The sequence below is a fragment of the Oncorhynchus nerka genome, linkage group LG9a (genome assembly GCF_034236695.1).
Source record: "Oncorhynchus nerka isolate Pitt River linkage group LG9a, Oner_Uvic_2.0, whole genome shotgun sequence".
NCBI lineage: Eukaryota > Metazoa > Chordata > Actinopteri > Salmoniformes > Salmonidae > Oncorhynchus > Oncorhynchus nerka.
The window spans coordinates 45,086,430-45,109,198 of NC_088404.1; the positions used below are offsets into that span (position 1 = coordinate 45,086,430).

Genomic DNA, 22,769 nt, shown 5'->3' on the forward strand with positions numbered 1-22,769 from the left:
GATTAATTATGAATGTGGTTCTCTCTACATTCACATAAATCCTAACGTATAGCCCCCTGAATTAGGATGATGCGGTGGTGTGTTCTGTTGATCTAGAGCTGAGGTGAAGGGCATAAACAAGCCAAACAAAAAACACTGTTGCATGCCGTCGCTGGGACACAGGAAATGTCATGCCAGCCAATTGTTGTCTGTTGATTGTCTTTGATCCACATTAAGAGGACACGTCTCCTGTGACATGTTCCATTATTAAGGATCAGCAGTGTGTGCTTCCCCTCTGATGAGTCCACATCAATGCCATTCACACAGTGTGTCATATGTAGCCTATTAAATGAATCAGTTACCATGCTCTCAGTTTTCCTAACACGCCACACCGTCTCCCTGTCTCAGACTCAAACTGAAACAGTTTAACACAGGCACCTAGCAGTGCGGTATATTAAAGAGCCCGTGGGGATATCTGATCGGAGCGGTGAAAACGAATTATCCGGGCGATTTCTTCTACCTCGAAATCACATGAAAAATGGGACTAATTTCAGCCTGTTTGAACAGGGGTCATAATAAAGTTGTTCCTCACAGCTGTGGCTGTTGTTGTTTCTACGGGGAATACAACATGCCTCTGGACAGATCCATGATCACACACACACACACACAGAGGTGATCCTCAGAGGGGGAGAGAGTCTTGTTAATTTTGTCCTTGAAAAGCTTCTTGGTCATATTAAGGCTTAGCTCATAGCCAAAGGTTAGCCCTGCGGATCGCCTCTCATCGACTACAGCTTGTTGTGTTGAAACCCAGCTGGCTGTGACATTGTCAGCCCTCAGTAATGTGGTTGCCATGCAGCCATACAGCACTGGGGCTCTCCCTATGTGTAATAAGTGCTTATGGTGCACAGTCAACACTATAGGCAACAAAAAGGGAAATCTGGATGTATTGCGTTTTCCATACCATGTTGGGGAAAGGCTATGAGGCACAGTTCACTACATACTTGACTGATAAGCTTCTTCCTATTCCAACATGTGAACAAATAATTACATGTGTCAGAATTCCCATCAGAATCCAAGCTGGGAGCAGGGATCTCTGGTGCTGTTGATAGCAGGCACTACTAACAAATGTGTGTGTGTCTGGGTGCGTGTGACTGTCGCTTGTGTGCCTGTGTTTGTGCTTGGCCTGCGTGTGTTCGCTTGCATGTGTATGTGTTTGACTGTGTGCGTTAGTGTTTGCAAAGTATTATAACATTATGTCAAATTGAGTGAGAACATCAGGTGTTCAAAATCCCCCCCCCCCCCCCCCTGCAGCCAAAGGCGGTAACAATTTACTTTCCATTTTACTTTGCACAGAAAGAGACTGCCAATACATATGCTCCCTGCCGTGATCCAACTCCATTAAACATGAGTAACCTACTTCCCTCTAAATGAGCTGCAGTGGAAAGTGTTGATGAATGCAGGTTCAGCAAGTTCCTCCTCTGCCCGGCGGACTCTCGCTTTAAGGCACACATTTAATTACAAACCTGAGCCAGGCAAACGTATGCAAATTGTTCAATTTGTGCAGACACGAAAAAGGTTTAGCTTTTTCAGGGATTCAGTTTTTAGAAAATGTAAAACCTCTCTTGCTCATAGAGGGTAAAACTATTTTGATATAAGACAAAAAATAATGTTTGAATCTATAAGCAACAACACACCTTCTGTTTTGGGCTCTTGGCTTCACGGTGGCACCACAGTAGGCCCATGCACTTTAGCAGTACTCCTGAGTGAGGCTATACTTTGTTAACTCATAAGACACAGTTAACGTAGATAAATTAGGAATTGAACTGTCCAAGTATACTATACTCAAACGTATGTATAGTACGCAAGTTCATGTTGAAATTTAGTGGTGGTCCATAGTCTGCAGTCATGCAAAGTGATGACAGAGTGAGTGATTTTATAGCAGTATCTGTGAACTAGACCCACTGGGCGCACACTGGTTTAATCAATGTGGTTTCAACGTAATTGGTCAAAATATTGTGATGTGGGGCGGCAGGTAGGCTAGTGGTTAAGAGTGTTGGGCCAGTAAGCGAAAGGTTGTTGGTTTGAATCCCTGAGCAGACTAGGTCAAATATCTGCAGATATCCCCTTGGACAAGGCACTTAACCCTAATTACTATTGTAAGTCATTCTGGATAAGATGACAATACATTTGATTTGTTAAGGAGCCTGTTGGTCCTAGACTTAGCGCTCCGGTACCGTAGATTAAGGGGAGAAGACAGGATAAAGAAGGATTTTTAAGCATTGAGACGTAGGTTGTGTATCTTTGCAAATCAAAGGGTGAATGGACAAGATAAAATATTTAAGTTCCTTTGAACTGGGTATGGTAGTACGTAACAGGCGCACTGGTTTGAGTGTGTTAAAAACGGCAAAGGTGCTGGGTTTTTCACACTCAACAGTTTCCCTGTGTGTATCAAGAATGGTCCACCACCCAAAAGACATCCAGCCAACTTGACATAACTGTGGGAAGCATTGCAGTCAACATGGCCAGCATCCCTGTGGAACGCTTCCGACACCTTGTAGAGTCCATGCCCCAACGAATTGAGGCTGTTCTGAGGGCAAAAGGGGTGCAACTCAATATTAGCAAGGTGTTCCTAATGTTTTGTACACTCAGTGTATATTGGGTGATTGAAATTATTTTGTCATTTGATATTTGATTAGGCATATTTGGTTCAATGCTGACAGTAAAACGGTATTTTTCAATCAACAGCATTGTTTCAACATCATGCCATAAACCCAAATAAAGATTGAAGTAAGTAATAAAAAGTGTCGATAGATTCCTGCCTGAACAGTGACTCCTACTGGTATACGAGGGGTAATACACTGCAGTGAGAACAAGTCTACCATCCAGATGCCTACCTCTAAGTATCAAATCAAATCCAATTTTATTGGTCACATACACTTGGTTAGCAGATGTTAATGCGAGTGTAGCGAAATGCTTTTGCTTCTAGTTCCGACTACGCAGTAAAATCTAATAAGTAATCTAACAAATTCACAACAACTACCTTATACACACAAATACACACAAATGTAAAGTGATGAATAAGAATATGTACATATAAGGATGGGATGGATGAGTGATGGCGTGCTGCATAGGCAAGATGCAGTAGATGGTGTAGAATACAGTATATTCATATGAGATGAGTAATGTAGGATATGTAAACATTATTCAAGTGACATTATTTAAAGTGACTAGTGATACCTTTATTAAGTCCATTTATTTAAGTGGCCAGAGATTTGAGTCTGTATGTTGGCAGCAGCCTCTCTATGTTAGTGATGGTTGTTTAAAAGTATGATGGCCTTGAGATAGAAGCTGTTTTTCAGCCTCTCGGTCCCAGCTTTGATGCACCTGTACTGACCTCGCCTTCTGGATGATAGCGGGGTGAACAGGCAGTGGCTCGGGTGGCTGTTGTCCTTGATGATCTTTTTGGCCTTCCTGTGACATCGGGTGCTGTAGGTGTCCTGGAGGGCAGGTAGTTTGCCCCCGGTGATGCGTTGTGCACACCGCACTACCCTCTGGAGAGCCTTGAGGTTGCCATACCAGGCAGTGATACAGCCCGACAGGATGCTCTCAATTGTGCATCTGTAAAAGTTGTGAGGGTTTTAGATGACAAGCCAAATTTCCTCAGCCTCCTGACATTGAAGCGGCGCTGTTGCGCCTTCTTCACCACACTGTCTGTGTCGGTGGACCATTTCAGTTTATCCGTGATGTGTACACAGAGGAACTTAAAACGTTCCACCTTCTCCACTGCTGTCCCGTCGATGTGGATGGGGGTGTGCTCCCTCTGCTGTTTCCTGAAGTCCACGATCATCTCGTTTGTTTTGTTGGCATTGAGTGAGAGGTTATTTTCCTGACACCACACTCTGAGGGCCCTCACCTCCTCCCTGTAGGTTGTCTCTCCGTTGTTGGTAACCAGGCCTACCACTGTAGTGTCATGTGCAAACTTGATGATTGTGTAGGAAGCGTGCATGGCCATGCAGTCATGGGTGAACAGGGAGTACAGGAGAGGGCTGAGAACGCACCCTTGTGGGGCCCCAGTGTTGAGGATTAGCGGGGTGGAGATGTTGTTTCCTACCTTCACCACCTGGGGGCGGCCCGTCAGAAAGTCCAGGACACAGTTGCACAGGGTGGGGTTGAGACCCAGGGCTCAAGCTTAATGATGAGTTTGGAGGGTACTATGGTGTTAAATGCTGAGCTGTTGTCAATGAACAGCATTCTAACATAGGTATTCCTCTTGTCCAGATGGGATAGGGCAGTATGCAGTATGATGGCAATTGCATCGTCAGTGGACCTATTGGGGCGGTAAGCAAATTGGATTGGGTCTAGGGTATCAGGTAGGGTGGAGGTGATATGGTCCTTGACTAGTCTCTCAAAGCACTTTATGATGACAAAAGTGAGTGCAATTGGGTGATAGTAATTTAGTTCAGTTACCTTAGCTTTCTTGGGAACAGGAACAATGGTGGCAATCTTGAAGCATGTGGGGAAAACAGACTGGGATAGGAATTGGTTGAATATGTCCGTAAACACACCAGCCAGCTGGTCTGCGCATGTTCTGAGGATGCAACTATGTATGCTGTCTGGGCCGGCAGCCTTGCGAGGGTTAACACGTTTAAATGTTTTACTCACGTTGGCCACGGAGAAGGAGAACCCACAGGCTTTGGTAGCGGGCCGTGTCAGTGACACTGTATTGTCCTCAAAGCAAGCAAAAAAGTTGTTTAATTTGTCTGGAAGCAAGACATCGGTGTCCGTGACAGGGCTGGTTTTCTTTTTGTAATCCGTGATTGACTGTAGACCCTGCCACATACATGTTTTAGCCATAGAATTGCGACTTTACTTTGTCTCTATACTGACGGCTTGTTTGATTGCCTTGCAGAGGGAATAGCTCTACTGTTTGTATTCAGTCCTTTTTACGGTCGCCTTGCCATGACTAAAAGTGGTGGTTTGCGCTTTCAGTTTTGTGCAAATGCTGCCATCAATCCACGGTTTCTGGTTAGGGAAGGTTTTAATGGACACAGAGGGTGTGGCATCTCCGATGCACTTGCTAATAAACTCTCTCACCAAGTCAGCGTATACATCAATGTTAGTGTCTTAGGCTATCCGGAACATATCCCAGTCAACGTGATGGAAGCAATCTTGAATCATGGAATCCGATTGGTCAGACCAGCTTTGTATTGACCTGAGCATGGGAGTTTCCTGTTTTAGTTTCTGTCTATAGGCTGGGAGGAACAAAACGGAGTCATGGTCAGATTTGCCGAAGGCAGGGCGGGGGAGGGCTTTGTATGCGTCGCGGAAGTTCGAGTAGCAATGATCCAGAAAGCTACCAGCTCTTGTCGCGCATTCGATATGCTGATAGAATTTAGGAAGTATGGTTCTTAGGTTAGCATTGTTAAAATCCCCAGCTACAATAATGCAGCCTCAGAATGTATGGTTTCCAGTTTACTAAAGTCTAGTGGTTCTTTCAGGGATCTGCTTGGGGGGCATATACACGGCTGTGACTATAATCGAAGAGAATTATCTTGGAAGATAATGCGGTCGGCATTTGATTGTAAGGAATTCTAGGTTGTGTGAACAAAAGGACTTGAGTTCCTGTATGTTATTGTGATTACACCATGAGCCGTCAATCATAAGGCATACTCCCCCGCCCTTCTTCTTACCAGAGAGATGTTTATTTCTGATGGTGCGATCCGTGAAGAAACCGGGTGGCTGTACCGACTGTACTGACAACATATCCCGAGTGAGCCATGTTTCCGTGAAACAGAGAATGTTACAATCTCTGATGTCTCTCTGGAAGGCAACTCGTGCCCTAATTTCGTGCATCTTGTTATCTAGAGATTGGACAGTAATATGCTCCGAATCGGTGGATGGTGTGCTCGCCTTCTGAGTCTGACCAGTAGGCAGCTCCGTCTGCCTCTCCTGCAGCGACCGCATTGTTTTGGATCGGCCTCTGGAATAAGATCCCATGTCCAGGGTGGAGGTCTGAACAAAGGATCCACTTCAGAAAGACGTATCCCTGTTCGTAATGATGGTAAGTTGACATCGCTTTTATATCCAATAGTTCTTCCCGGCTGTATGTAATAACACTTGAGAACTTCTGGGCTAACAATGTAAGAAATAATACATTAAAAAAATAATAACTGCATAGTTTTCTAAGGAACTGAAGCAAGTACCATGCTCAGCTTTGGAAACAAACTGTGCTCGATTCAGCTGAGCTATCATGTCAGCACATTTAGACATTGATTAGCTTCCATACAATTTTGCATATACTACCTAAATAAAATTGAATCATTTAAAGTACTTCCTATAACTTTTCTTAAACAATCTACATGTGAAAGTACATTTGGAATTAAGTTGCATTTATGAAAGCTACGTTGACATCTGATTTACTGTCATTCATCCATGGTTGATTGGAGTAGTTACCATTAGCCCTATAAATAGAATGCCAAATTCATGATATTATTAATAAACTTTTATCTTGAGTAAATCTTCAATAAACATTACACCTCTCGTGCGACAATCATTTATTAGGCCAAAGCCTATTGATAAGGACACTAAGATTGTTAAATATTGCCTAACCACAGAGAGTAATTTACAGCACTTCAGCAGAACCTATGGTTAAATCTTGGGCTATAAATCATATAGAGTGCAGTATTTGATTCACCCAGCACTTGGTTAGTCTCATTTTCAGTGCGATCTGATCCGTCCGTGATATGTGTAGTGCTTAGAGAATGCAACAGTGGGTATACTGTAGGACTCTGGCTGTAGCTGTGGCATGTCTCTGGCACAGCCAATGACAGGTGGACATGATATACGATACTCACTTGACGGTGCGTTTGTGCCTCGTAGTGTGAGGGGGTATCAGTCTGAATATAACGTCCAGGCCTCGGTTTTGTCCCAGCAGCGTAGCTGTGGTGACTGAAAGAAATAGAAATGCCATTGATAATTGCATTCAATGGCTAGTGCTAATTCATGATGTTTCTCCTTGTCCAATTCCTTACGAGTCCAGAGTGGAAATCTACTGGCTTCATGGGAATTTCAAGAGACTTCAACTTCAACCAAAATTCTAACTTCCACCACATCATTTAGGTTTGCTTACTGACAAAACGTTTCTATTTACAGCGCCTACTGAAAGTCTACACACCCCTTGCAGAATCTTCCCACTGGGCACAGATGTCAGTTCATCGTCCAGTTTGGATTTACATTTGGTTGTCGACAAACGTGGATTCAAAGTGAAATCAACCGAAAATGTCACCTCGCCATTGGATTTAGGTTACAAGTTGGTTCAGCATAAACACATTGAATCTTTGGGTTGAAACAACGTTGATTCAACCCGTTTTTGCCGAGTGTGTTCACATTTGCTGCCTTAAAATGTTATCAAAAAAGAGATTAAATGGTTTTCTTTTTTCCTATCAATCTACACAACCTAGTCCACATTTTCAAACTGAAAGTAAAATTATATTTTGTTTCCAAATGATTAAGAAATACAAAATGAGGATGCATGTTTTCACAGCCCAGAGTTAATACTTAGTGGGAGCACCATTACAGCTGAGATTCATTCTGTAGGCCTATTCCCTTTAGCAGTACTACGAAGACACTACAGCCTCTCCTGAGTGAGACTCTTAGGGCATCATATGTCCGTTGTTTTTGCAAAATTGCTCAAGCTCTGTACATTTGGTTGGGAATAAGCGATGGGCAGCAAACCTTGTCTCTGATTTTCAGCTAATTTAAGTCAGGTCTGAGATGAGACCACTCGGGAAAGCTCAACACCTCTTGGAAAGCCTTTCTGGTGTGTCTTTGGCATGAACATTTGTGTAATTGTCTTGCTGAAAAATTCAACTCTATCCCAGGGTTTCAAAAGACTGAGGCTGGTCTTCCTTGATCTTTTTACTGGGCTTTGCTCCTTCCATATTTATTTAGATCGTGACAAGCTCCCCAGTCCCTGCCAATGACAAGCATACCCATAACATGATGCTGCCACCATAATACTTAAAAAATACATATATCCATCATTAAATTCCCAACCAAATGTACTGAGCTTGAGCAATTTTGATGAATAAAAGGACATATGTTGCCTTAAGAGTTCAATTCTGACGAGAGTTCAATTCTAACAAGAGTCCAATTCGAACAAGAGTCCAATTAAAAATGACTCACAGCTACAATGGCTGCCAATGGTGCTTCCACCAAGTGTTAACCCTGGGGTGTGAAGACACACGCAATCAATAGTTCCTCCTTTTGTATATTGTAGTAATTTGGAAAATGTCCTATACTTTTTCTTTCACTTTGCATTAGGCTGGGTAGATCGATAGGGGAAAAACTCTAATTGAATCCCTTTCATAATTACATTTTAAGGCAGCAAAATTGGAAGATTGTGGAGAGTCTGGACTTTCACCAGTGACAGTATAAGCGACTCACTGACAGTTTACAGTCATCATAAAAATCAGACCTTGTGACCATGTTGTTTCATCATTTCACATTTCACTGGTCAATATTTGGATACAGTATGGTTTCATTAAATCGTAATTACTATCCTAAATGAAGGGCACCAGCACATCTGCACTCAAGTCAAATATGTGGCGCCTCTTCAGAATGTAGACCTCCTCCATACTCCCTGAACTCACTGAGTCCCATAGAGATCTTTGTATTAATTCTGGATACTGTTGACATTGAGAGTAAATCACAAACCAGACAAAGCAGTGAAGTGTGATTGAAGCTTTAAGGGGTTATTGACCTACCAGAGGAGCAGAAAACCTGGAGGACCCAAAGGCAGGCTGCCGTCCTCCTGGTGTGTTTTACATTCTGTTTCAGCAGAGTCAGAGTTGGCAGCACAGCCTCCGCCTTCTCTGCCTTCATCCCAATACGACGGTCTGATCGAGACACACATAACACCACAGACAAGCAATCGGTAACCCTCAGATCTAATCATAACTGACCACCCACTGACACTGTTTACACCAGTGCAAATGTTTGCACAGTTATTTTTCAGAGAAAATTAAACATTCTATGAGGTAGAAAAACAGATCAAATGAAGATAAAGATTTGATTAGTATAATTAAAACAGTTGTAGGCCTATGTGGTTTGCTTATTTTATCCGCCACTTAAAATAACAAGAAAACACTTCTCATTGTGAATCACCATAATGAAATGAATTCATGAATAAAAGCTGCTTGGGCGCATGAGGACAATATTTTCACTGAATGATATGCAATCCAAATACGCTATTAGATTGTCTATCTGCTTGAATGATTTCTCACTGCTTTTACACATGTGAATTGCCTGGCGGTTTGTGGAGTGGAATAGATCTGGTATGATTTTCTACTAATCACTGACACACAACCATGCTTAACCAGGCACAAAAATCCTAGTTTATGATACAATATTACAGCAATTACAGTGGAAAAACCACTTAGACCAACGTTCAAACGCGTCACTGGCTTTATTGGATATTGCATCAGCATTCAAAGCTGGTATTTTAGTGATCGGAGGACACCCGTTAAATGTGAAGAGTCCAGTCATAGGCACCCATTAGATGACTGACTGTACTATGCTCTGTAGAGAAGAGAGAAAAGGCTCACCGGGCCCTGAAGTACAGGGTAACGCTTGGCTTTTACTGGAACGCAGGTGAGACCAATACAACTATATGTGCTGTTTAGCAGTAACATCATGAAGCAGGTGTGAAAGTAAAGAGTTGTGGGATCTAATTCAAGTAGTTATACAACCACATTGATCGATTATATTGCACAGCACCATATAAATTGACCATTGCTTCTCATTCTTGTCAAAATAGCTTGAGACCAAAATGGGTTTTTAGAAACCCGCTGATGCTGTTGATACCGGTTACCATAAATCCTTCATTAGCTTGGGTGACAATGAACATTGCAATGTATATGAATGGAGAAAGCTTCTCCTACTCATACAAGTGGCCACATGCCACTTGTGACGATATGAAGGTATGCATCCATGTCAGTGAAGCTTTGTCAGATAATGGATAACACGGATAACAGTCAGATGGACCTGTCGGCCTTTCTATTAAAAGCTGACGGACACCTCGCCCAAGGAGGAGAAAGCCATGATATCTCCATTATTTGATGTGGACTCACTTCCTGTTGACATTCTAAGACGGTAACTAAGAAAATCATCAAGCTACCCACTGTGTTGAAAGGTCGAGATCTACAGACCGTTTGACAACCTCTTACGACAACATGCAGTATAACTGAGACAAATAGCCATGTACTTTCATGACAACCGCTAAATAATGACATCTCCAAATATTGTATCACTTCACGTTCTTGTAAACTATATTTCCACTCCGATCTGTCAGTTGGAGCCTCACCTCTGTGTCCGACCTTGGCCAGGAGGTGCAGCAGGGGGAGGAGGATGGTGAAGTTGGGGGAGATGGTCCTGGCTGTGGTCACCAGGGCGTTTAGGAGGGCCTCGCTGCCCCCCTTCGAGATCATGTAGGTGATCCGTCTGTCTGTGCCTGGAACACACACACACACAGACAAACACACACACACAGACACACACACACACACGACACACACATAGACACACACACACAACTAAACCAAAGAAGGGTAGTAGACTGTAGCTCTCTAGGGGGAGTAGACGTACCGTAGCATTTTATCTGCATGGAATTACTATGAATCTGAATCAACAACAGAGACTCACCAGCTGAAAGCAGCTCATCCAGCACATTGAGGATATTGAGGGTGCTCTCAATGTCCCCTGCATTCTGTGGGGAGAAGAGATCAACACTATGTCAAAACCTCAGCCAGACTGCTTCTGTTGTTTTCTGTAGTGTTGGCTGTAGAGTGGCAACTCGAACGAGAGAACTGTCATTGGCATTGTTGTTGTATTTAACTATGTGACCATGCTCTCGACTGGCAACGCAAATGCATTTCCCAAGACCCAGCTGGGGAGCTTTGACTCAGACGTCTAATTTTGAGGATGAATTAGGTGGTGAGATCACTTAGGTCACAACAACACAGCGTGGGTCCCAAATACTGCAGCAGGCCCAGGTGCAGGAAACCGAATGCCCCAGGCCCAGCAGGGGCTGTGGTGCTGTGTTTAAAAGCAGCAGCAGATGACAGCCTTTCTGTATGGGGGGCACTAATCCCCAGAGAGAAGTCCCAAATCGCACCCTTTCATTATATAGTGCACTACTATGGGCCCTGGTAGTGCACTACATAGGGAATAAGGTGCTATTTGGTATCTCTGTAGACAGACAGCACCTAAACAGGCATGGTGATGAGGTGCGAATGGATCACCTACACGATTCAGGCCCAGACTTTGACATTTATAGCTGAGAGAATTCCTGTATGATAACAGGCAGGGAAAATATCGGCCTATACCGTATGTGCTGAGAAGGGCTAACTTTGTTAGACAGGTGGCAGTATTATTATTTGATTGGGATGATTTTACATATGGAAAGGGATAAGGTGGAAGCTGCGGACTCAAAGCTTAATAGTTGACGAGGTGCCGACTGGCGGACCACACGGTAAACTGGAAAAATCGAAGAACCGTAAAGAAGGCTGAAACGCTGGTTCTTCAATAAACCACTGGGAGAGAGATACGCAAAGGAAGACATTATTGAAGGATTGTACAGTATGTATGCACCTCTTTAAAAGTACAGAACCGAAAGAAATGAAAACAAATCACGTAAGTAAAATATTCCGAAAATAAACACTGCGAGTACAGCATTTCTGAAAAACTACAAGGGAAAACAATAACAGAACACATGAAATGATCTAGGGAAACTACTACAATGACCTTGACATTTAACAGTGCAGAAGATAGATTCTCTGTTGGCCTTTCTGCGTGCATACTCTACGACAGGTGTTGTCACAGAGGGAATAAGAGACAGGACCCAACACCCAACAGAGGTGATCTATTACAGCTGAGCTGACATAAGGTGTAGCTGTGCAGAGCCATGTCTTTCTGTCACATGCACTTCAGAAGACCTTAGAATTGATGGTTGGTGGCCATTGGTTTCATTAAGAACTACTGACATTGGCATACTGTTACTCTCCATGTCTCTATCACATCAGATCAGACAATTATTTGTTTTACCTTTATTTAACTAGGCAAGTCAGTTAAGAACAAATTCTTATTTACAATGTTGGCCTACCCTAGCCAAACCCTAACCCAGACAACACTGAGCCACCCTATGGGACTCCCGATCACCACCGGTTGTGATTCAGCCTGGAATTAAACAAGGGTCTGTAGTGACGCCTTTAGCATTGTGATGCAGTGTTTCACCTGTCCTTGTGCTTGTCTCCACCCCCCTCCAGGTGTTGCCCATCTTCCCTTTTATCCCCTGTGTATATATACCTGTGTTCTCTGTCTGTTTGTTGCCAGTTCGTCTTGTTCGTTCAAGCTTACCAGCGGTTTCCTGTCAGGTCCTATTTTTTCCCAGCCTTTCTTTGCTGGTCCTCCCGGTTTTGACCTTTGCCTGTCCTGACCCTGTACCGGCCCGCCTGACCTCTCTGCCTGACCCTGAGCCTGCCTGCCATCCTGTACCTTTGCTCCACCTCTGGATTACTGAACCCTGCCTGACCCTGACCCTGACCCTGAGCCTGCCGTCCTGTACCTCTGCCTACCCTGGATTTTCGACCCCTGCCTTCCTTGACCTGTCTTTGTCTGCCCCTGTTTGCTACAATAAACAGTGCTACTTTGACAGTCTGCATCTGGGTCTTACCTTGATCCTTGATACTCTTACTGAACAAGAATATAAACACAACATGTAAAGTGTTGGTCCCATGTTTTATGAGCTGAAATAAAAGATCCCAGAAATATTTCATACTGTACAAACAAAAAGCTTATTTCTCTCACATTTTGTGCACAAATTTGTTTACATCCCTGCTAGTGAGCATTTCTCCTTTGCCAAGATAATCCGTCCACCTGACAGGTGTGGCATATCAAGAAGCTGATTAAGCAGCATGATCATTACACAGGTGCACCTTGTGCTGGGGACAATAAAAGGCCACTCTAAAATGTGAAGTTTTGACACACAACACAATGCCACAGATGCCTCAGGTTTTGAGGGAGCGTGCAATTGGCATGCTGACTGCAGGAATGTCCACCAGAGCTGTTGCCAGCTGATGAAACTGAGTATTTCTGTCTGTAATAAAGCCCTTTTGTTGGGAAAAACTCATTCTGATTGGCTGGGCCTGGCTCCCTAGTGGGTGGGCCTATGCCCTCCCAGGACCACTCATGGCTGCACCCTTGCCCTGTCATGTGAAATCCATAGATTAGGGCCTAATGTATTTATTTCAATTGACCATATACGAACTGTAACTCAGTAAAGTCATTGAAATTGTTGCATGTTGCGTTTATATTTTTGTTCAGTATATGACATGAATATATTAATTACTGGTGCTAGCAATACAGGCACCAACAGCCGCACACCAAGGCCAGTGTATTTGTGAGACTAGCCACTTAATGATAACAGTTGGCGACTGCTACTTTGTGGGGGGCGACACTTTGTCTCCGGCTAAGCATTGGAATTAATGGTGTTGTCAGTGTGCTCTATCATAATTCATTATCAGATCAGGATACATGGCTGGGAAGTGGATCAGAAATCGAATTAATATTTATTACTCAAATTAAGAGAGAACCTACTGTCTACTTTGGTCAAAATTAAAATACTGTTTCTACCAACAAGCATGGTAAAAATTGTAATATTCAAAAAATTCAAAGTTGTCCATTTTTATATAAGAATACAAAGTTGTTTATGTTTATGTTGTTTATGTGTTGTTTACATTTGAAATACAGTTGGTTATAACGAAATTCTATTTTCATACTATTTTCTAATTTCATACTTTTTTACTGCAAATACAAAACAAGCGTGAAGGCCAAAACATATAACAGCTTTGACATAATCGAAAATGTAATTACTTACAAACTCGTGGGGGAAAAAACGAATAGTCTACCAACATGCTTGACAACTGTGGTTCAACAGAACCAAATGCATCAACAGCACCAACAACATAACATTATGAAACTGGTTTTAAATGTGGATCCTGACAACCGCAGTACAGAGGGATCAGCTGCATTCACTGGGCTGTAGATAATATCTCACACACCATCCGTTCTATATTGTAATCCTCTGCTCCTCTCCCACCAGAACAGCTACAGTATAGCTAGCTATCCCCACTGACATCTGCCCGCCAGCCTTCTGCCGGCCTTCATACAGCTGGTCATGCATTTCACTTCACAAGCTTTTTCATACACAAGTTAATGTCATGTAAACTGATTTATGAACTAGTTAGCTACTTTAAATAAAGTGGGCACACACCAATATTGGAAAATATTTTTCACCATTTATTTAATTCAGTTAGGAGTGTATAAATTACAGTATTCTCGACTATACAATATACTAACATTTAAATGGAAATGTGTTTACCATCTCATAAAAAATGATTTGAACACAATCTAAATTGAAACTTACATTTCTAGAAGCTACACAGTAAGCTACATTATTAGCTGTCTGTGTAATACTAGAGTGATCTATGCCCGGTGCTAATTTGTACGAACAGTAGCTGTTTGGCAAGTGAAAGTTGTGAACATGTTTCCAGGTAATAGTTTCTGGGTATTGATACTTATGATCACCATTCTGAGACCTTGGAACTATAAGGTTCTATCTGCAAAAATAGAATTCTGAGATAATTGATTGGCCTTAAAGTTCCCGAACCCTCATTGGTTTGAATGGTGTCAGTGATTTGTATTTAGTATTCTATTGAACTTAACAACATGAATTGGGGTGTTTAGAGTACTATATACAGTAGGTAGAGAACATTGAACAGAACAAGGCTATGTCAATAACTACATTTTGACAAAAATGCAGATAGAACCTTATAGTCCCAAGCTCTCCATTTATCTTCCTCTTTCAGCTCTACGGAGAAAGTGCGTGTTGCTAGCCTAGCGTCCCTTTCCCGTCAGTCAGCAGATCCCCTGCCCACTTTATTTGGAGCGTTCCACTTTAGACTGCCATATCAGCGACCGTGAGCAAACAGAGACACAGTCACACAACGTGACAGGCACACACATACACAGTCCCAGACCCAGTGTGTTCCTACCTGCAGAGTAGACAGGAGAACCTCTAGTCCGCTGGAGCTGCCGGGGGCTGCCATGCTGACCCGTACTCGCTCTGAAGGTACACAGGGGAAACAGAAAGGAAGATCAGGCTAGAATCAAGCCCACCTCACACATACACACATACCCAGCCAAGGAGACTAGCAGCAGTAGCAGCGACACACAGTCTCCTTGTGGCTTAATTTAACAAGGAAGCCTAGTGGAGCTGTGAGAGAGGGGCGTTCAGCTGCAGGCTGAAACTCTATCTCCACGGATAAATCCCTGTGCTCCATTTGTTGCTGGACGTTGAGATGAGTTTCCTATAAAAAAAGGCCTGACAAGACTAAGGGATTAAACGGAGCCCTGCATTCCACAGGAGGCCGCCCTAGTTTAGGAAAACACACAGGGGCTAGAGAGAGGAGTGTGTGTGTAGTTAGAACGTTTGGGTGGAGGGGGGAGCTTGACCAGACAAATGGGAAACAAAACACAACTGTCTATCATCCATGTTAATAGTTAGTGTTTCGTCAGATGCATTTAAAAACTTTCAGGATGTTGGTTAGTAACTATAGACTGCCACAGAGTCATAATACCCATAAAACCTGGCGGTCTAACAGGGAAATGGTTCCAATCGTTTTTCACCATTAACATTTCCCATCAGGGATTTTAGAAACACTTCAAATAAGGGCTGTGTTTCGTGTAGGCATGGTGTTTTGATAACCATGTAAATCTCTCTCGTACAAGGTGACTTTTATCAACATATTCGGCTGCATTGATGCCTCAAAAAAACAAAAATACTAATTAACTGCTAATGTGGCTATCATAAAGAACTACAAATGCCATGATGATCTGGACGAGACTGCTGAATCGAGGCAAATGTAAGAATCTCTGGATTAACTATCTAATGTTAGATAAATGTAGTAATGCATAAATTAGCTACATTTCATGAAATGGAACATTCTGTAAACTGACCTGTGCAAGTTTTAAATTGACCCGATACCTGTTAGCAAAGTTGTCAGATAGAGATGACGTGCATGAGCTTGCAGGGATTGTAGTTTTCCATGATGTCTACTTTGATGCAAATTAGTATTTTTGAATCTGAGAGAGCTGAATATATTGATAAAAGTCACTTTGTCCGAGAGAGATTTATTTCCCTGCCTGACCGCTAGGGTTTATGGGTATTGTGACACCTCCACTGTGGGGCTCTATTGAAGCTAACATGAATGACACAATGAGAACATGAAAGACATTACACCTACCCTTTCACTTTGAAACTATGGTAAAAGCGTCCGTTTTGTTTCCCATTTTGCAACACTAATGAACAATAGGTCACACACATCCAGTGGTAACAACTATTTAATAAACAGCCACACAACCAACACATTAAGGTTTAATAGGAGATACAAACGTATTTAACTGCTTATAATGCTTAGTCTATTCACACTTACAGGGGATAAATGTCTCACATGCATAGTGGCATTTCAAATCTTCCACAGGCAAAGTGTGATTGGCGTCGGATTATTTGTGTTTGGGAAATATTATGTAGTGTGAATGGCGTCATGGGGATAGAGTGGTCGAGCTAACCACAGCAAACAACAAGGACACATTACAGTAGCAGATAGTTTATTAAACAAACAATGTGCTTAAATTGGAGATAGTTGTTAGGTAAGGGAAATCAACAATGAAGGAAAATTATTCCTCAATATTGTTTTCCATTGCTGTGTTAGCTGAATTCATTTTTACCTGATTCAAATTTGATCTGCTGGTGTCAACCTAATTATGATTATCCACATAATGCAAGGTCTCTGCATACCTAACTCTTTAACAGAAATGTGCGTGACACATACAGTGACATACAGAAAAAGACTGAGAACTTTCTGCTTTAAGAAAGCAGTGCTAAATGCTGTTCCACAAGTGAGCCAACAGAGCCAACAGGGCCAGCAGGGCCAACAGGGCCAACAGGCCAACAGGGCCAACAGGGCCAGCAGGGCCAACAGGGCCAACAGGGCCAGCAGGGCCAACAGGCCAACAGCCAGCAGGGCCAACAGGGCCAACAGGGCCAGCAGGGCCAACAGGGCCAACAGGGCCAACAGAGCCAACAGGGCCAGCAGGGCCCTCGGTGAAGATACTGTTACGAAAGCCCAAGCTGGACACGTTCTCATGAGAACGATCATACAAAGGTGAAGTGTCCTTGCTTTTGAAAACTGATACTCTTCTTCTTTAGGTTTCCCTTACGTTTACAGTGGTTGGGATTGACACGTCTTTGGCTCAAGCCCTTGTGAAGAGGGCAGCGTCTGGGTAGAACGAGGGGAGGGGAGCGACAATGGAGCCAATAAGGCAAACTCAAGCGCAGTTGGTGGGCTGACAGAAAAATCATCGCCTCAAATTGTACACACTGGCTTCTTCTAAAAAAAAACTCCCTTTAAAGGCCCACAGGAAGAGAATTCTTTCCCTATGACATTGGCCATCCTCCCCAAGCCCTGGATCATCTTTATAGAGCTCATTAAAATGTCATATAACGATGGTGTTTCATCAAATCATATGACAACACTGTAATGGGTCCTATTCCTCCTCAAAACCCCATCAGTGTATGGCTATGGAGAACAGAGTGAGTATGTATGAGCTGAGCTATTTTTACCGTGTGGATTCGAGAAAGGATGGACAGGAGAGGCTGTAAATTATGAGCGATGACAGCAGGGTATGTCAAGAGGAACTTTCTGGCACTAACGGATGAATGGAACATGGTGTTCGCTCTGAAGGAATATATGCAATGCTGAGGATAATAATGATCTGCTGTTAGTTTAGGGAAACCCACTCACCAGTTCCAGGACACAAACACAACCAGAACAGAACCGTAAACAAGGCCGGTTCTAGGGGGTTCAGGGTTGGGCATTGCCCACCCAAAATGTCATGTTGCAGTAACCAAGCATGAAACAGACAAAATAATGTCTGACTGCCCACAAGGATTTATCATCTTAGAGCCGGCCCTGACTGTAAATTATGCAATGTGACACTACGAGCGGCACGTAAACTTTCAAACGTACTATCATGTCACCATCTTCACTCTCTCTCTCTCTCTCTACCTTTCAGTACCCCGGTTTTCACATTTGCTGTGTTATTGAGGGTTGAGAGAGGTCTTAGAGCATAGTATTTAGCCTTTATTGAGTATAAGGCCTTTGATACTTTGAGCTATCTAACAACCCATATGGTGATTCTTCACGAAACCAGGACTAAAAAGAACCATGATTTAATCCATAGAATGGTCCTTAGAATGAAAGATTGCTGACCTATACTTGACATTTGTATCTAAAATCATAATTAGGAAATATTTAATTGAAGTTAGAATATTTCTGACATTCTGGCATTACCCAGGCCTCCTTCAAGACTTCATAATGTTTCCTATGTACTGTATGTGCTACAAAGTAAGTATTGGTTTCATATGAAGCTTGCTCTGTAACATGAGTAGTATGTCGATTTCACTAACAATTTTCTTACATTCATTTCTGAATATGGACAAATCTAAATAGGAATCCCCCCATAGGCCTACCGTTGATGAGTCATTGGAGAGCACACAAAGAATCAACTGTTTAATCAACTGCTTTTAGTTGTTTGACTGGCTTTAGAATCGTTTTTCTATGACCACTGTAACATTGAAGGTCAACCTCTACGTCCAGACTTGATTTTTTTTCAGAGCTACTGTCACAACCACTACAGTACACAGCACAGTCATGATCTCCTAGAAGACATCGTCCAGACAGACCGATGTCTAGGGAAACAAGGTGCTGTGTGCTCTGATAGCGGTGACCGAGATCCAACTCAAGGCTAAAGGATGTGTACGGCGCTGGCTGATAAAACGGGGAGGCTTAGCTTACCCATCCTCACCAAAGATGAGTGACGAATGGCTAAGATGTTCTATAACGCCATATGGATTTCAGCTGTTCATCAGAGGGTACATTTCCTTAGATGTTGCTTGTTATTGAGCTAAAATAAGACTCGAACCAATGATGTCAGTCATTATGGTCAATGTTTAATAGTCTTTGATGGACCACTTTGAATTTGGATTGGCATTTTAGATATCAATAGAATAAATCAGAGTCTAAAAACCTGTTGTTAGCATGTCAAACCTTATGATAATGTCCTGAAGAGTGGCTCTTCTGGGTTTACAGTTTTTTTCTATAAACAGAACTTTAGCTGCTTAACTTAGGAAATTAATACGAATTGATGGAAATTATGTAAATTATCAAACTGTGGACAGGTAGTATTTATAGTATTTCAGGAGGCGTATAAACTTTCATATCCATTTTCTATTTAAAAGACATGTCATGTCTTGGGAACACTTTGCATAGTTTCACAGTGGGGGGGCTTGGAATGCTCGTATGGCTTGTCCATATGGTCCCTATTGTACATGGAACTAAAATATAAATGCAACATGCGACAATTTCAAAGATGATTAGGCCCTAATCTAATGATTTCACATGTCTGGGAAAACAGATATGAATCTGTTGGTCACAGTTACCTTAAAAAAAGTAGAGGCATAGATCAGAAAACCAGTCACTCCTCTTTCACAGAGTTCACATAGAGTTGATCAGGTTGTTGATTGTGGCAACTGGAATGGTGTCCCACTCCTCTTCAATGGCTGTGCGAAGTTGTTGGATATTTGTGGGAACTGGAACACGCTTTCATGCGTGTTGATCCAGAGCATCCCACACATGCTCAATGGGTGACATGTCTGAGAAAGTTTCAGCTTCCAGGAATTGTGTACAGATCCTTGCGATATGAGACCATGCATTATCATGCTGAAACATTAGGCGATGGCGGTGGGTGAATGGCAATGTGCATTAGAATCTCATCACGGTATCGATAAAATGCAATTGTGTTCGTTGTCCATAGCTTATGCCTGCCCTTACCATAACCCATAGCATGGCCTTTTATTGTCCTCAGCACAAGGTGCACCTGTGTAATGATCATGCTGTTTAATCAGCTTATTGATATGCCACGGCTGTCAGGTGGATGGATTAACTTGGCAAAGGAGAAATGCTCATGAACAGGAATGTAAACAAATTTGTGCACAACATTTGAGAGAAATAAGCTTTTTGTGCGTATGGAACATTTCTGGGATTGTTTACTTCAGCTCATGAAACATGGGACCAACACTTTACATGTTGCGTTTATATTTTTGTTCAGTATTGAAATTGCGTATGGTGCACGCAGCCCGATCTAAACACTAGAGGCCAGTATACCTTTCCTTGCTTAATCAAATCATGGGGGTAATAAACTGTTAATGCTATAGAAGTGTTGTGTACAGATTATACCAACTTTGTTACAAAAAGTGTGTACCATTATCCAACATGGGCAACTTGGGATGTAGTTGTTTTGTAAGTGTATTCATGTGTGTACACCAAAATAAACATTGTGTACTGTGAGGGACCACCTGTCAGAGAGCTCTGTTCAAAGTGGGTGCTGATAGCAATATCTGTGGAATAATGTTTGCAGGACTATACAGCGATTATATTGTTAACAACACAGATTTTACAAGCCATCACAATTTGGACACTTAAATAAGTATGAGTATTTCTGTCATCATAAGAGAGTTTCAATTTAACATTTGATGAAGTCATAGTCAATCTGACCGGCTCATTACCCGGCTGATAAAAGTTGTACAGATTGTAAAACTATCCGTAAAAGGCATTTTGCTCTGATAAAACAGACAAGGCAAATGACTGTGTTAATACAATTAGGTTTAGTGAAAATACAGTTGACTGAGCCTAGTGAGGATGAGTGATTCCACGGTTGGGAATTGACTTCCCTGCAGAGTAGTGGACTATACAGAGACATGCCTGATCTTGCTGGGGTCGGCTGGGTTGGGTATACAGCTCCCCCACCACCTCCTGCATTAACCCCCTTTTACACTCGTCCCAAAGACAACGGATACCCCACAACACCCCCCTTCTTCTTTTGAACCATTCAACTATCCAACCAAAGATAGCGCCCTAAATCCAACGTGCTGTTGACCTGCTGCTGAGGGGACGGAGATCATTATTCACACACCTAAAATACTCTCTCCGCTATGCTAAGCCACATCCATGTGTTGACGGTCTTCAGAGACCAATCCCAACTGCCTGTTGGACCTGTAGCAGGGTGCTCAGCAGACAAACTCAGACAGACGGGTATCCTTGGGCAGAACAGAATGGGTTGAATGATGTCAGGTTGGGATTACCACTGTGAATTTAACGGGGATGCAAAGGGCACTGTGAAGTTCATGGGCTAAAGAGTTGGCCGTAAGGCAGGTGGGTGACAGTAAGGATTAAGGTGGCAAAGGGAACCAGCGGAGAGAGCCAAGGCTCCACAGACCACAAGGGGTCAGGCTGAAGGACAGGACACATGGCTTGATTTCATCCCCCACCCCCCAAAAAAAACTAATAGAAGCACCCTGTGTTTAGACTTTCTCTCTCCCCTGTTGTTGTCTAGTCAAAGTGCTATGATCCCTACAGGCAATACAGTCTGGATACAACTCTACTGTACATAAAACACTTCCTATACTGTAAATATAATCCATTCATCTTAATATAGCATATTCAATAACCAAATAACATTTTTTGAAGCATTATCTAGCTGTAAGCTTTTTTAAACATAAACAGTTAACACAACAGCAAATAATGCAATAGAGAGTTCATATTCCTTTCTACTGTATAGTGAAAGGTGCAGGGACGTAACCTTGCTAGCCATTGACTTGCAAATGCAGCAATAAATCAGAAATAACTTAATGAAAGCAAACAGATGGAAAATAAATGAGCCACTGCCTAACGCCAAATGAGCCAGAGAAAGACCGGCTCCAGAATGTGTCGATCTGAGGGAGAGTGGGGGGGAGCAAGAGAAAGAGAGGGTGTTTTGCGTGTTTGTATGTGTGTGTGTGTGTGTGTGTGTGTGTGTGTGTGTGCTCGCGCACAGGTGTTTTAAGTGTATAGCCTATATGTGCTTGATGTATAGGTCTCCTGTACGTGTTGGTGGCGTCAGAATGGAGACGCCAGTTGGGTTGAGAAGTCCACCATGTTTCACCCTGACCCTCCTCCTGACGACACAGTCCAGGCTGGCAGGGAGATGAAACTGGCCGGAGATGGAACCAGAGAGGAGAGCAGCCAGCTGCTAGGACCAGATATAACCTTATTACACCGCAGCCTTCAGAGTACGGACCAGGTACACTTTTTCTCACGTCAAGGGGACCAAAGAGGCCATATCTACAATGAACCTGTATGTGTCACGTCCTGACCTTAGGTCCTTTTTTATGTCTCTGTTCAGTTTGGTCAGGGCGTGAGTTGGGGTGGGCATTCAAGGTTTTTGTTCTAGGTTTTGTATTTCTGCTTTTGGCCTGGTATGGTTCCCAATCAGAGGCAGCAGTCAATCGTTGTCTCTGATTGAGAACCATACTTAGGTAGCCTGTGTTCCCACTATGATTTGTGGGTAGTTGTTTTCTGTGTATTCACCTGACAGAACTGTTTCGTTTCTTCCTTTCACTTTGTTATTTTGTTTTGTGGTTTTTGGTCCGATCCTTCCTACTCCTCCTCAGACGACGAAGAGATTCGTTACAGTATGCCTACAATGAACGTGAGGGGGGCTGTAACGAGAAGGCTGCACAGTGTAGCCTATGGGGTAACATACTGTATAATTAAAGTGAGGAAGCAGATTGAAAT

At 42.8% G+C, this 22,769-nt stretch overlaps 1 protein-coding gene across 2 annotated transcripts in view; it reads right to left on the reverse strand.

Annotated features, from left to right (window-relative positions):
- LOC115134398 (cytosolic carboxypeptidase 4) overlaps nucleotides 1-22,769 on the reverse strand; it is a 153,167-nt gene that overhangs the window by 124,398 nt on the left and 6,000 nt on the right. For both annotated transcript variants that reach the window (XM_029668312.2, XM_029668313.2), the window contains exons 2-6: nucleotides 15,090-15,160; nucleotides 10,681-10,744; nucleotides 10,343-10,489; nucleotides 8,745-8,876; nucleotides 6,834-6,927 (exon numbers count right to left, since the gene is read on the reverse strand). In XM_029668312.2, coding sequence (XP_029524172.1) covers nucleotides 6,834-6,927; nucleotides 8,745-8,876; nucleotides 10,343-10,489; nucleotides 10,681-10,744; nucleotides 15,090-15,160 — 508 coding nt within the window. The remainder of the gene's footprint in view (nucleotides 1-6,833; nucleotides 6,928-8,744; nucleotides 8,877-10,342; nucleotides 10,490-10,680; nucleotides 10,745-15,089; nucleotides 15,161-22,769) is intronic.